The sequence below is a fragment of the Oncorhynchus gorbuscha genome, linkage group LG05 (genome assembly GCF_021184085.1).
Source record: "Oncorhynchus gorbuscha isolate QuinsamMale2020 ecotype Even-year linkage group LG05, OgorEven_v1.0, whole genome shotgun sequence".
Taxonomy (NCBI): Eukaryota; Metazoa; Chordata; class Actinopteri; order Salmoniformes; family Salmonidae; genus Oncorhynchus; species Oncorhynchus gorbuscha.
The window spans coordinates 35,315,179-35,331,303 of record NC_060177.1 but is presented as its reverse complement, the minus strand read 5'-3'; the positions used below and the strand labels follow the sequence as shown (position 1 = coordinate 35,331,303).

Here is a 16,125-nt window from a genome sequence, read left to right as displayed (position 1 = left end):
GGGCCTAAGGAATTTATTTAAATTGACTGATTTCCTTATATGAACTGTTCTCAGTAAAATCATTGAAATTGTTGCATCTTGCATGTATATTTTTGTTCAGTGTATATTCGTGTTTGTGGATGAATTTACTACGGCCAGATGCCTTTAAAACAAAAAAATGCGTTGAAGACCGTTGCTCTATGTTTCTACCCGTTGGATACTACTCAAAAAGCCTTCAAAAGTTTAAAAACTATAAGGCTACTTCCTGGATAACGACGTGTTACTTTCATACGGTATAGTCCCTAATATGGTTTCCAGTTATGGTGCCCTATGCGGAAGAAAATTTGACTTTGTGATGTTTGAGATTAGTGTGGGAAACGCTGGGCTAATGCTATTTTTGACCATCCCTGCAGTTGAGAGTAAAGTACAAAAGCAATGCAATTATGTTGGGCCACCTGCTGCAGAATATTGCTTCGTTATTGGACAAATTCAGTCCCCCCCATTTCACACTGTTTCAAAACGTTTTCTCCATACTGAACACAACCCTGTTCTCAATTGGTCCAGTAGGTGGTAGTATTGGAACTAACTGTAATGACAAGGTTTGATCATAAGTCTAGGGGTGGGATCCCCAGTTGGGTGACAGGATTTTCTCTATGCAGATGTTTTCTTAACCGTTAATCGTTATTATTATACTGTGCTCTAGTCTAGCTTTTCTGCTACTACACTGTAGGCTACATTTATTTTATAGGTTACAATGACTCTACACATCTTATGAACCATAATCCAATCCAGACAGTAGCCTCAGCAGGCACTAAACATTTAATTAACAGAACAAGTTGAGGAGACTAAATTACTTGGTGTTTCCTTAGATTGTAAACTGTCATGCATGGTCAAAACATAGATTCAATGGTTTTAAAGAAGGGTCAAGGTTTGTCCGTAATAAAGAGATGCTCTGCTTTTTTGACACCACTCTCCACAAAGCAAGTCCTGCAGGCTCTAGTTTTATCTTATCTCGATTATTGTCCAGTCATATGGTTAAGTGATGCTAAGAAAGACACAGTTAAGCTGCAGCTGGCCCAGAACAGAGCAGCACATCTGATTGTATTCATTAATATTAATATTATGCAGGCCAGTCTCTCTTGGCTAAGAGTTGAGGAAAGGCTAACTGTGTCACTTCTTGTTTTTATAAGAAACGATGTGTGGGAAATTCCAAATTGTTTACATAGTCAACTTACAGACAGCACAGACACACACACTTACCCCACCAGACATGCCACCAGTGGTCTTTTCACAGTCCCCAAGTCCAGAACAAATTCAAGGAAACGTACAGTATTATACAGACAGCAAACCTGGTTTCAAAAAACAAATAAAGCAACACCTCACAATGCCTCTCCCCCATGTTTTTTTTATATTTAACCAGGCAAGTCCATTATGAACAAATAATTATTTACAATGACGACCTATACCGGCCAAACCCAGACAATGGTGGGCCAATTGTGCACCGCCCTATGGAACTCCCAATCACAGCCGGTTGTGATACGGCCTGGATTCACACCAGGGTGTCTGTATTAATGCCTCTAGCACTAAGATGCAGTGCCTTAAAGTTGATGTGACCTACTTGTTGTGTGTATGTACTGACCTGTATGTGTAACTGATAGATGCACAGACACGCACTACATGTTCATGTTTTTAAATGTATGTCAATTGTAAAGTCTTTGGTCTGTAATGTATTTTTCGTTATGTGTCGGACCCCAGTAAGACTAGCTGTTGCCATTGGCGTCGGATAAATATAATGCAAAAATGTAACAGAAGGACATTCAAATGGAAACGGTTATTTTAACCACAGTGACATAATTTACATAATTATCTACTTCACTTTGCATAATGAATGAAAACTCAGACATGATGCAATTGTGGCTTTGATAGGCTTATGGTTGTAAATCAAACATACACTAAATGGCTCAGTGTTGATGTGGTAGTTAGACATCAACAAGCTGGTAGGTAACAACTTTCTTATTGTTTTGCTCAGAGATTATAAAGGAACTGCTCACAATTATATGCTTTTTTTAAATGGTCACCTGAGTGCTTGGAGAATGTAGGTTGGAGTTGGGGAGGGATTTTGTGAAGGGGTTGAGGTGGAACACTGCCCATCCATTTGAAAAGTGTACAACTAATGTACTTCCAATGGATTTTTGATTGAGAACAATTCATAAAAGCCCTACCTGTGGGTTGATTATTAGATTGATGTTTTAGTTCCTTTAGGGAATTATTGTTAGCAGCAAACAGGATAATTGCCAATCCACATGTGTGTAGTTGTGCAGATACATTTCCAACACAAAGACAAGCTTTGTCCGCAAACATGACTAGTGGCTCATCAAGTCATCAAGTCAAAATAGCTTCAAATGTGCATATTTTGTTGACTATTACTTTATGTACAGTTCTGTTTATTTTTTACATTTATACTCAACACTTTAGGTTTCAGCATTATTTAACAAGCTAAACGTAACTGTTTTCAATATATTTTTTATTTGATCTTTAATGTATCTTCTATCTTTTATTTGTACATTTAATATATATTTTTTGCAAGATCAAGAGAATCTCGGGACAGTAAAGCCTGAGTTTTGTCTGAATTAGTTTATTCATGTGGGTGTGCAATGAAACCACAACAATGTGCAATTAACTGAAGACATTCACTTGCATTATTTTTTGCTATCTCTCACATGGTAGAGGTTTGATGACACCATAATGTGCAATATATTTTCCCTTCTGTATTTTTTACTTAAATACCTATGGCCAGATTGCATGCATTCGCAACTATGTGCTCAGACATGCTGTTAACATTAGGCAACAGTTTCCACAAAGACAAACATTAAGAGTAGTATTTCAACAGTGATTTCATAACATAAACCACTTTCTGGGAGTTTGCATAACAGGCTCAACCTGCAAAATGCCATCTGCATCTGTCATTTTTGCATAACGTTCACTGATACCTATGCATCCTCCAAACTGGACTGCAATAGAGTTTGTATATGGTGTTACTGACCAAGTTCTCAAGGGACCATATAATGAGACCCCATAATTAGTTATTGAAAACGAATATGGCTGCCAGTAAAACATAGGATCAAAATATACTACAAAATATTTGTAATCACATACAAGGCTCTTCATGGCATGGCCCACTTCACTGCTTCAAAACTACATCTCCACAAGCATCCTCAGAAACTTTGGTTCTTCTGTCCAAGTCCAAATGTCAGACATGGGGCATATGGAATGCCCACCTGATAAAAATCTTGTTACTGTATCCATGTGAGAGACGCAGTCTCAGTCTCGACCTTTAAGTCTTTACTGAAGACTCATCTCTTCAGTAGGTCCTATGATTGAGTGTAGTCTGGCCCAGGGGTGTGAAGGTGAACTGAAAGGCACTGGAGCGACAAACTGCCCTTGTTGTTTCTGCCTGGCCGGTTGCCCTTTCCTTTGGGATTCTCTGCCTCTGACCCTATTATGGGGGCTGAGTCACTGGCTTACTAGTGCTCTTCCATGCCGTCCCTAGGAGGGGTGCATCGCTTGAGTGGGTTGAGTCACTGGCGTGAACTTCCTGTCTGGTTTGGCGCTTCCTCGGGCTCGTGCGGCGGAGGTCATCTTTGTGGGCTATACACAGCCTGGTCTGTTGATATCCCTCTAGGTATGAGGGGGCTGTGCTTTAGCAACGTGGATGGGTTTATATCCTACCTGATTGGCCTTATCGTTAGACGGGGTCACAGTGTCTCCCGACCCCCCGTGTCTCAGCCTCCAGTATCTACGCTGCAATAGTCTATGTGCCGGGGGTCTAGGGTCAGTCTGTAATATCTGGTGTAATTCTCCTGTCTTTCAGTTGAAGTCAGAAGTTAACATATAGTACACCTTAGCCAAATACATTTAAATTAAGTTTTTCACAGTTCCTGACATTTAATCCTAATAAAAAATCACTGTCTTAGGTCAGTTAGGATCACCACTTCATTTTAAGAATGTGAAATGACAGAATAATAGTAGAGAGAATTATTTATTTCAGCTTTTATTTGGTTCTGTCTATTTCTGAAGTGCACCAGTCCCTCCTGCAGCAAAGCACCCCCACAACATGATGCTGCCACCCCCTGCTTCACGGTTGGGATGGTGTTTTTCGGCTTGCAAGCCTCCCCTTTCTCCTCCAAACATAACGATGGTCATTATGGCCAAACAGTTCTATTTTTGTTTCATCAGACCAGAGGACATTTCTCCAAAAAGTACGATCTTTGTCCCAATGTGCAGTTGCAAACAGTAGTCTGGCTTTTTTATAGTGGTTTTGGAGCAGTGGCTTCTTCCTTGCTGTGCGTACTATTGTTTGTATGAATGTGGTACCTTCAGGCATTTGGAAATTTCTCCCTTGTGGAGGTCTACATTCTTTTTTCTGAGGTCTTGGCTGATTTCTTTTGATTTTCCCATGATACATCCACAGGCACACCTCCAATTGACTCAAATTATGTAAATTAGTTGTGTCATGCACAAAGTAAATGTTTTAACCGACTTGCCAAAACTATAGTTTGTTAACAAGAAATTTGTGGAGGGGTTGAAAAACAAGTTATAATAACTCCAACCTAAGTGTATGTAAACTTCCGACTTCAACCGTATCTGGTGTCCTGTGTGAATTTAAGTATGCTCCCTCTAATTCTCTCCCTCTCCTTCCCCTCCTGTAGGACCTGAGCCCTAGGACCATGCCCCAGGACTACCTGGTCTGATGACCCCTTGCTGTCCCAGTCCACCTGGTCGTGCTGCTGCTCCAGTTTCAACTGTTCTGCCGCAGCGATGGAACCCCGACCTGTTCACCGGATGTGCTACATTGACCCAGACCTGCTTTTTTAAACTCTCTACCGAACCTGCTGATTTGACCTCTGAATTCCCGGCTATGAAAAGCCAAGTGACATTTACTCCTGATGTACTGACCTGTTGCACCCTCTACAACCACTGTGATTATTATTTGACCCTGCTGGTCATCTATGAACGTTTGAACATCTTGGAGAACAATCTGGCCTTAATGGCCATGTACTGTTATAATCTGCACCTGGTACAGCCAGAAGAGGACTGGCCACCCCTCAGAGCCACCGTGCTTCTACATCTGCATTGCTCGCTGTTTGAGGTTTAGCACTTTTTGACATCTGCTAATGTAAAAACGGCTTTATAAATTAAAAAAGTGCTCTTATTCCTTTATGCAAGCTCTTATTTAATTGTTTTCAATATTTTAGTTCAATGGCACCCTTCCGTTCTAGTACAGTTGTATAGTATTTATCTTATTAATTACCCATGACATGTATGCAAGACATCACAAAACCACAGTCCGCAAAATTTGAGAAACACTTCTTTTTAAACATCTTGAAGCAAGACTTTGGTTGAATTGGTCAACATCTAAGGCTATTTTGCAATTTACCAGTATTATGAGCAACGACAGCGTCTGTCAGCCGACATTATATAAACTACAGGTCTATCATGTTCACAACAGATTGATCCTGGGCATCCTGCAGTCCTTCACCATGGCACCTGTCTTTGTGCTGTCCATTTTCATCGCTGTTCTCTGCTCAGTTCAGGGCCGATCTACAGGGGTAAGGGTCTATCTGAGACTATTGAGAAACAGCTGTGCATGATGATGAATTATGTGCGTTTTAAACAAACTTGTACATATTTCCTTCTGCTGTTGCCATACAGAAAGCCTCATATGAATGGAGTGAAGAGGACATTGGTATGCTCATCCTGTATTTATAAACATTGAGCTATTGCATGACATTGTATTGGACATTGTATCGTCTAAATATCATGTTTCATAAACTAAATCAGTTTTTTATTAATCATTCATTGTTATAATGCAAATGACATATATTATCTTATTAAAATATGAGTTATTAGGGACACAGTTGCATTTAAGCACATTTTTTATTCCCATTCCACAGACGGCACTAGCACCAACAGCATTGAGGATGATGAATACTCTGCTTCAACGCTCATTGAGAAGGCCAACAGAAATCTTGGTACGGAAGCCTGTACATTCCTACTCTATATTTAATGGCATCAAGAATGGATAGCAGATAACCTTCACTTGGTGTTGTTTTCTAGGACAAAGACTTGATGAGCCACTAGTCATGTTTGGGGACATTGCAGTAGATACTGGGTTCATGAACGCTGACCCCTGCACAGCTCGCGGATGCAAGTGGCAGAAGTCCTCTGATGGGAACGTTTACGTACCCTTTGTGATCTCTAATCAATACTGTAAGTATTTTGTTCTCTGAAACGATTTTATGCTGAGCCTAATGGTTTGGTTTTACTATAGAATATGAGTGTGTGTGTGTGTGTGTGTGTGTGTGTGTGTGTGTGTGTGTGTGTGTGTGTGTGTGTGTGTGTGTGTGTGTGTGTGTGTGTGTGTGTGTGTGTGTGTGTGTGTGTGTGTGTGTGTGTGTGTGTGTGTGTGTGTGTGTGTGTGTGTGTGTGTGTGCGCCTGTGATTATAGAGTTTCTGACTTTCTTATTGCTCCAGCGGCCCGGGAGAGGTCCATAATTGTAGGTGGGCTGCAAACCTTTGCTGCATCAACCTGCATCCGATTCTTTCCCCGAACCAATCAGAGGGACTTTGTGGACATCCAGTCTCAGTCAGGGTATGACCACTGCACATTACATTACTAGGCCTGTTGTACTTGTCTTTTGCCACTCTTATTTACCTAGTATTTTCGTGCCAATTTACTTGACTGTTTTATTGCATAAATATAATACTGTATCACTTTTAGAAACGACCTTTGTCTTCTGTATGCACCCTTGTTTGTAGCTGTTTCTCATTTATTGGACGCCGGGGGAATGGCCAGGTCGTGTCTCTGAGTAGGAACGGATGTGTCTTTCTGTCTGTGGTGCAGCATGAACTGCTGCATGCCTTGGGCTTCAACCATGAGCAAACACGCAGTGACCGGGATAGCAATGTTCAAATCCTGATGCAGAATATTATTCCTGGTTAGTGCTTTATAATGCTTTATAATACTTGTTTTTTTTAAACATAATTTCATAGGGAAATAATAAATAGATTGTGCACAATATTCTTCCTGCCCCTTTTGAGTAAGAAATCTTAGTAACACTTTTATAACTTTAATGGGAAAGCCTTATTAAACTATTTATAGTGCACTACTATTTGATTATAATAATAATACATTAGTATTTCATTATTTGTAAACATGTAGAAACATTGAGAAGAATTATAAGCTTTACAATTAATATGCATTTACACTATTCATAATCATCTGTAAAACATTTCTTTACAAGAGTGAATGTTATTATACTGTGTAAGAAAATTATTTAGCATACATTTTCCATCCTAGGAATGGAATTCAATTTCAGAAAGATCAACACGATTAACTTGGGGACTCCTTATGACTATAATTCTGTCATGCACTACTCAAGGTAAATTAAAGAAATTCATATAAAGGTTTTCTTTACTGCGATAACAGCTGGAATGTTACATGGCTAAAAATATGAGAAATCCTTTTCCCTTTCATAGTCTACTCATGTCATCCTCTAATTTCAATTGATAGCTTCAGAGCTTTCTGTCCTATGTTGTCTGGTTCCAGGTTTGCCTTCTCCAGAAACAGGCAGCCCACCATTCTTCCAATCCCTGACAATAATGCAGTTATTGGCAGGGCAACTCAGATGAGCCCCATTGATATTCTGCGGATCAATCGTCTGTACAACTGCAGTAAGTGCTAGTTTAGGAATACCTGTTTATTACAACTGTGAAGGATAAATGTTGTGATTATTGTACCTGCCTGTAAGCTTCACCCCACCGTTGCTCAATCAATTACAAATATTTGGGAATATAGTATTTGAAATTAAGTATGTATTATAATTATAATTGTATTTTCTCTTTCCCTTCTCTTTTACTAGCGGGACAGCAGTTAGACTTGATTTGACAAGTGCGATAGTAGAGCGTCTGCTGAGGATTGGAACTGCAGTTATAGCTTGCTTTTCAACTTTGAACATGAACTCAATAAACAAACTATACGTTATGCTGAAAGAATGAATTGAGACGTAGATAACCATTTCTGTATATCAGATCTGGTATGGCTTATCATAGATAGAACTTTGGTATGGCAAAACAATGTACTGCAGACTACTGAAACATTTTTCACAATAAACATGTGTAGTAATGTGTATTTGATAGTCTATGTTTCTTGAGGGCTTATGTTTATTATTCTGATTGCAAATGGTACATTGATGGTGATTATCATATAATGTGCATAGGTGTCTAAGTGGTTTTGTGACTAAAACTAAAACCTTTTGTATTTTTTAGGCGAGTTAACAAGGCTATCTCACCAAAGCCTACAGCAATAACACTCATCCAAACTCCCACATGCACAAAAAATCCTTTATTGTACAGGACGAAAAAATCATTTTACATTCTGTTACTTTTACATTTCGGAAGTCTGAAACAATGACATGAGCTTAAAAAACATTTTAGAGGGAGTGTCCAGCACAGTCAAGGATTGTAGCCCATTCATTTTTTTCAGTAACACTTAACTAAGAGGTTGAAATTGTAAAGGGTTTATAAAGGGTTTATAATTACATTATGAATCATTATTTAATCATTTGTAAATGCATTTATAAACCATTAATAAACAGTTGTATTGCATTGGTCAAAATAGTGCAATAACTTGTCAGTGTTTGCCAAATAGTGAGCCAATATCTACCTACAGTTATTAACACTTTATAAATGCACTTACACATGCTTATAAGATGAACCCTTATGTATCATTATGCAACCTTATTTTCAATAGTTGCACAGTTGAACAATAGTTATTTTCTCACTTTTGGGTGTGATGCATTGATGCTCTGTCCCAGGAACAGAAGAGGTTGGTTTAAATGATGACCTGGCCAAATGTACATCCAGGACATTATTCAATTATCGTTCCTAATATATTACCCCTTACCAGATTATATCAACATACTTACCACTGCTCAGTGATAGTCCACGTGTGGTGAACGCTCTGGTGTTAAATGGTAACCGTAATGCCTTTGGTTGGTGAAATAGCGGAGGGGGTATCTTCTCACAACGTTGAATGTTTTGGTCTTCATACCCACCATTCATTGACTAAATATGTTGAACAAAGTGTTGAATCTTTTCTCATTTACAGTACCAGTCAAATGTTTGGACACACTTACACACTTAAGGGTTTTTTCTTTATTTTTTACTATTTTCTACATTGCAGAATAATAGTGAAGACATCAAAACTATGAAATAACACATATGGAATAATGTAGTAACCAAAAAGTGTTAAACAAATCCAAATATATTTTATATTTGAGATTCTTCAAAGTGGCCCATTATTATTAGTGTCCTTTAATAGTAGTTTCTTTGCAGCAATTTGACCATGAAGGTCTGATTCATGCAGTCTCCTGACAATTGATGTTGTGATGTGTCTGTTACTTGAACTCTGTGAAGAATTTATTTGGGCTGCAATTTCTAAGGCTGGTAACTCTAATGAACTTATCCTCTGCAGTAGAAGTAACTCTGGGACTTCCTTTCCTGTTTCGGGCCTCATGAGAGCCAGTTTCATCATAGTGCTTGATGGTTATTGCGACTGCACTTGAAGAAACTTTAAAAGCCCTTGAAATTTTCCAGATTGACTGACCTTCATGTCTGAAAATATTGATGGACTGTCATTTTTGTTAGCTTATTTGAGTTGTTCTAGCCATAATATGGACTTGGTCTTTTAGCAAATAGGGCTATCTTCTGTATACCAGCCCTACCTTGTCTGTCACGCCCTGACCTTAGTATTCTTTGTTTTCTTTATGGTTTTGGTTAGGTCAGGGTGTGACATGGGTGATGTATGTGTTTTTGGACTGTCTAGGGGTTTTGTAGGTTTATGGGGTCGTTTACTATCTAGGTGTTTCTATGTCTATGGTTGCCTAGATTGGTTCTCAATTAGAGGCAGCTGTTTATGATTGTCTCAACATTACGGTGTCTTTTTCTCCCCTTTTTAACATTACAAGTCAGACTATAAATTGACAACAGATTAACTATTTAAAAATACAACACTAACATAGGGTCTCACGGTCCCCTTCTGTGTCTTCATCTGTTTCTTTTCCCATCCTGGAGTCTGAGACCTTATGGGAATCTGTGGGAGAGAAGAGGAATATATGACAATTTAGCATAGCACAGCTACACATACCTCTTATCCTCATTATCAGGATTTATACAAGTTAGTCTTAGCTAGTTATGTTATCCACTGCCATCTAATAATAATAATATTAATAATATCTAGCTAGTGTTTAACATTACTTGCTAACACTAATATCTAGATACCACAGATTAAATGGGTTAGCTAGTCATCACAATTTTTGATAATATACTAGCTAGTAAGTTAGTGTTAAAATTGGAACCACTAGTGTACTGTAGTGCTGAGCGATTAACCAAAACGTTAGTTATTTTTCTTTTTTTAAACAACTTATTGACTGACATAGGTTAAATCTTTTTCAGTGAGCTTGATGTGCAGTTTCTGTATAGATAAATCAGATGAAGCCTGAACTGTGCAATGTAGTATGAACTTGCTTGTTTATGTTACGATCGTCGTATACATAAGCGTACCAAGGCGCAGCGTGAATAGAGTTCCACATACTTTATTACAAAAGTGAAACTTAACAAAAACAACAAAGAATCAACGGACATCCAGTACAGAGCGCACATAGGCACTAACTGAAACACAAACAAACAACATCCCACAAATGCAGGTAGGAAAGAACCAAACTAAGTATGATCCCCAATTAGAGGCAACGATCTTCAGCTGCCTCCAATTGGGAACCATACTCACACCAACAAAGAAGTACTAACGATTAGAAACACCCCCGAGTCACGCCCTGACCTAAAGCACCATAGAGAACCCCGAGGGCTCTCTATGGTCAGGGCGTGACAGTATATAACCTTTTTCGGTAAGACAGATCCGAAAACCTACCGAAAAATAACCTTTTTCTGTAAAACAGATCTTCCAAAGGTGGTGGAGTGGCAATTTTTACCAAGGAACACCTTCAGTGCTCGGTTGTCTCCACCAAAACAATTTGATTTGCTGGTTTTAAGAATTAAACTTTCAAATGGCTCTTTGTTGACTGTTGCTGGGTGTTATCGTCCTCAATCAACACCGGCCTGTACCCCACCTGCCCTGATCTCTCTCCTGGCCCCGTACACTAAGTCTGAATTTGTCCTGCTAAGTGACCAAAACTGGGACAAGCTTAAACCACCTGAACAAGTCCTAAAGCAATGGGACTCCCTAAATCTTTCTCAGACTATCACCAATCCTACAAGGTATGGCTTCAAACACCCAGAAAAGGCTACTCTCCTTGATGTTATCCTCACAAATAATCCTGATAGGTATCAGTCTTGTGTTTTCTGTAATGACCTTAGTGATCACTGTTTTACCGCCTGTGTTCATATAACTGCTCAGTGAAACAACTTGTCCTGACTTGTAATAGACACTTGCTAAAAACTTTAATGAGCAAGCCTTCCTTCATGACCTGGCCTCTGTAAATTGGTATAGAATCAGCTTGATCCCCTTTGTCGAAGATGCTTGGACCATCTTGTTTGATATTTTCAGTGGTATTGTTAACAAACACGCCCCATAAAGAAAATGAGAATTAAAAACAGGTTCAGCCCCTGGTTCGACCGTGATCTTGAAGAGTTACTCCACCTCAAGAATTCCATTTGGCTCGGCACACGCATACTCAGGCTGACTGGCTCTCATTCAGGAAAATGAGAAATAAGTGCACTCAGGCTATCCTGAGTGGCCAAAGTTAGTTACTTTAAGGAGCAGTTCTCTCTCTGTGGGTCTAACCCCAAGAAGCTCTGGAAAATGGTTAAAGACCTGGAGAATAAACCCGTCAATGCCCTGCTGAAGGGTACGTCGACAGATCTCCCACAAGGTCAAAAACAGAGACACGAACTAGCAATCCATCAGCCCTTAACATTGATGATGTGGTTGCTACTGACAAGGAGCACAAGACTGAGCTCTTTAATCACCACTTCATAGTGGTGTCAGGATTCCTATTTGACTCAGCCATGCCTCCTTGACCATCCAAAATGTCCTAATCCCCCATCCCTTCTAATGTGCCAAGCCTCAATGCTCCTCCCTCTTTTTTCCCTGCCCCGCTACAAAGTTTCTCCCTGCAGGCCGTCACTGAGTCCGAGGTGCCAAAGGAGCTCCCTAAACCTGACCCAAAAAACATCTGGTTCAGATGATTCTCATCCTCTCACCTTCCCCCCCTTCAAGAGTTTTGGAGAGAAAAGAAAGAAGGGATACTGGTCTGTAGTTGTTGACATCGGAGGGATCGAGTGTAGGTTTTTTCAGAAGGGGTGCAACTCTCGCTCTCTGGAAGATGGAAGGGACGTAGCCAGCGGTCAGGGATGAGTTGATGAGCAAGGTGAGGTAAGGGAGAAGGTCTCCGGAAATGGTCTGGAGAAGAGGGGAGGGGATAGGGTCAAGCGGGCAGGTTGTTGGGCGGCCGGCCGTCACAAGACGCGAGATTTCATCTGGAGAGAGAGGGGAGAAAGAGGTCAGAGCACAGGGTAGGGCAGTGTGAGCAGAACCAGCGGTGTCGTTTGACTTAGCAAACGAGGATCGGATGTCGTCGACCTTCTTTTCAAAATGGTTGACGAAGTCATCTGCAGAGAGGGAGGGGGGGGGGAGGGGGAGGAGGATTCAGGAGGGAGGAGAAGGTGGCAAAGAGCTTCCTAGGGTTAGAGGCAGATGCTTGGAATTTAGAGTGGTAGAAAGTGGCTTTCTTTCAGCAGAGACAGAAGAGTAAAATGTAGAGAGGAGGGAGTGAAAGGATGCCAGGTCCGCAGGGAGGCGAGTTTTCCTCCATTTCCGCTCGGCTGCCCGGAGCCCTGTTCTGTGAGCTCGCAATGAGTCATCGAGCCACGGAGCGGGAGGGGAGGACCGAGCCGGCCTGGAGGATAGGGGACATAGAGAGTCAAAGGATGCAGAGAGGGAGGAGAGGAGGGTTGAGGAGGCAGAATCAGGAGATATGTTGGAGAAGGTTTGAGCAGAGGGAAGAGATGATAGGATGGAAGAGGAGAGAGTATCGGGGGAGAGAGAGTGAAGGTTGGGACGGCGCGATACCATCCGAGTAGGGGCAGTGTGGGAGGTGTTGGATGAGAGCGAGAGGGAAAAGGATACAAGGTAGTGGTCGGATACTTGGAGGGGAGTTGCAATGAGGTTAGTGGAAGAACAGCATCTAGTAAAGATGAGGTCGAGCGTATTGCCTGCCTTGTGAGTAGGGGGGGAAGGTGAGAGGGTGAGGTCAAAAGAGGAGAGGAGTGGAAAGAAGGAGGCAGAGAGGAATGAGTCAAAGGTAGACGTGGGGAGGTTAAAGTCGCCCAGAATTGTGAGAGGTGAGCCGTCCTCAGGAAAGGAGCTTATCAAGGCATCAAGCTCATTGATGAACTCCCCGAGGGAACCTGGAGGGCGATAAATGATAAGGATGTTAAGCTTGAAAGGGCTGGTAACTGTGACAGCATGGAATTCAAAGGAGGCGATAGACAGATGGGTAAGGGGAGAAAGAGAGAATGACCACTTGGGAGAGATGAGGATCCCGGTGCCACCACCCCGCTGACCAGATGCCCTCGGGGTGTGCGAGAACACGTGGGCGGACGAAGAGAGAGCAGTAGGAGTAGCAGTGTTATCTGTGGTGATCCATGTTTCCATCAGTGCCAAGAAGTCGAGGGACTGGAGGGAGGCATAGGCTGAGATGAACTCTGCCTTGTTGGCCGCAGATCGGCAGTTCCAGAGGCTACCGGAGACCTGGAACTCCACGTGGGTCGTGCGTGCTGGGACCACCAGATTAGAGTGGAGCGTTTGTATGGTCTGTGCAGAGAGGAGAGAACAGGGATAGACAGACACATAGTTGACAGGCTACAGAAGAGGCTACGCTAATGCAAAGGCGATTGGAATGACAAGTGGACTACACGTCTCGAATGTTCAGAAAGTTAAGCTTACGTAGCAAGAATCTTATTGACTAAAATGATTAAAATGATACAGTACTGCTGAAGTAGGCTAGCTGGCAGTGGCTGCGTTGTTGACTTTGTAGGCTAGCTGGCAGTGGCTGCGTTGTTGACACTACACTAATCAAGTCGTTCCGTTGAGTGTAATAGTTTCTACAGTGCTGCTATTCGGGGGCTAGCTGGCTAGCTAGCAGTGTTGATTATGTTACGTTGCGTTAAAAGAACGACAATAGCTGGTTAGCTAACCTAGAAAATCGCTCTAGACTACACAATTATCTTTGATACAAAGACGGCTATGTAGCTAGCTATGTAGCTAGCTACGATCAAACAAATCAAACCGTTGTACTGTAATGAAATGAAATGAAAATGTGATACTACCTTCTCGGAGCTCTAAGGTAAGCACTGTGCTCAGTGTTCATACTGTATGTGTGTGAGCTTCAATGACCAACAATATGGCTGGTTTGAATGATTTTCCCTATATGGTTGTATTTATCCTACAGTCATTTTGCTGCCATGTTTGTGTTCAAGTTCACTGTAGGTCTCCTGACCCTGATGCTGGTGTCCTCTGCCTGGATTGAGGAACTGACTGAGGTGAGTGACACAGGATACGAAGCTACCATGCCATAAGATCACTGCTTTGCTAAACTCAATCGACCAGCCTATTCAAAGTAACACTTGGACCTACTTGGATCCCAGTAACATTGGGACCTTAAAAATACTTCACACAATAAATACAGTGAGCTCCAAAGGTATTAGAGTTTTGGCTATATACTCCAGCATTTTGAATGTGAAATTATACAATGTCTACGAGGTTAGCGTGCAGATTGTCAGCTTTAATTTTAGGTTATATTCATCCATATCGGGGGAACCGTTTAGAATTTACAGCACTTTTTGTCCAAATGTCTATTATGTGTATTAAAGAAGTATTTGGTCCCATATTCCTAGCACACTGTGAAGCGTGTGATTTGTTGCATGCATTTTCTGTTTGTTTTGGTTGTTTCAGATTGTTTTGTGCCCAATAGAAATGAATGGTATATAATGTATTGTGTCATGTTAGATTCACTTTTATTGTAAATAAGAATATAATATGTTTCTAAACACTTCTACATTAATGTCGATGCTACCATGGTTAAAGATAATCCTGAATCGTGAATAATGATGAGTAAGAAAGTTACAGACGCACAAATATCATAACCCCCACAAAAATGCTAGCCTCCCGTTATTGTAATGGTGAGAAGTTAGCATGTCTTGGGGGTATACTAATTGTGACATGGATGAAAATACCCTCAAATGAAAGCTGACGGTCTGCACTTTAACCTCTTAGTCATTGTATCATTTCAAATCCAAAATGCTGGAGTAAAACAACAAAAAATGTGCCACTGTCCCAATACTTTTGGAGCTCAATGTATTATTCATGTATTGCGTTCTTCATGAGTTCATATATTCTATGTTAATTTTACATGTATTCTCCTTTGTCATTGTCTGTACTTTTTCACGTTGTCATCCAAAGTTCGAAGGTGAGAAAAAACTGTTTCGGCACTATCTCACATTACCAAGCATATAAATAATAAAAACAAAAAAAGGTCCCCTTCTTCCAGCGCCAGGACGAGAGGGACTAAATTGTGAGCCTAAATTTCAATAACACGATTGAACAATTCGAATATCACATCAATACATACGTTGTTGAATTTCCCTTTGAGGATCATAATCCATCCAATATTTGTTTTTGCAAACCTGCACCGTCAGGTGATCCCCCACCACTTTTATCTCTTATGAACTCATTACCCGGAGGTTTCCTAAAACCCTTACAATAAACTAGATGATTAGGGTAGGTCCTATTTCTGGCATTGGATTAGTGCACCTTGACCCTCTGCTCTGCTCTTCTCCCCAGATGCTACTCCTATGTTGGCCGTTCAGGGTAACGCCCAGACTGTGTCTCTGGCCCGTCAGGGCTGCCAGTACCACAGCACCGTCCGGCATGAGCTCCTCCATGCCCTGGGCTTTAACCACGAGCAGACCCACAGCGACCGTACAACCACGTCTCCTGGGAGAACATAATTGATGGTCCTATTGATGGTCCTATTATACGTGACGTTCCATCCCTTCCTCAGTGTCCTT

General features: G+C 41.1%; 1 protein-coding gene across 1 annotated transcript; it reads left to right on the top strand.

Moving 5' to 3' along the window:
• The first annotated feature begins 5,471 nt into the window (after positions 1 to 5,471).
• On the top strand, positions 5,472 to 8,170 carry LOC124035873 (hatching enzyme 1.2-like). The gene is made up of 9 exons (XM_046349686.1): positions 5,472 to 5,588; positions 5,692 to 5,725; positions 5,934 to 6,011; positions 6,097 to 6,249; positions 6,514 to 6,631; positions 6,799 to 6,977; positions 7,340 to 7,421; positions 7,589 to 7,713; positions 7,902 to 8,170. The coding sequence occupies exons 1-9, from the start codon at positions 5,520 to 5,522 to the stop codon at positions 7,925 to 7,927; spliced, it is 864 nt and encodes a 287-aa protein (XP_046205642.1). The 5' UTR covers positions 5,472 to 5,519; the 3' UTR covers positions 7,928 to 8,170.
• The last annotated feature ends 7,955 nt before the right edge of the window (positions 8,171 to 16,125 follow it).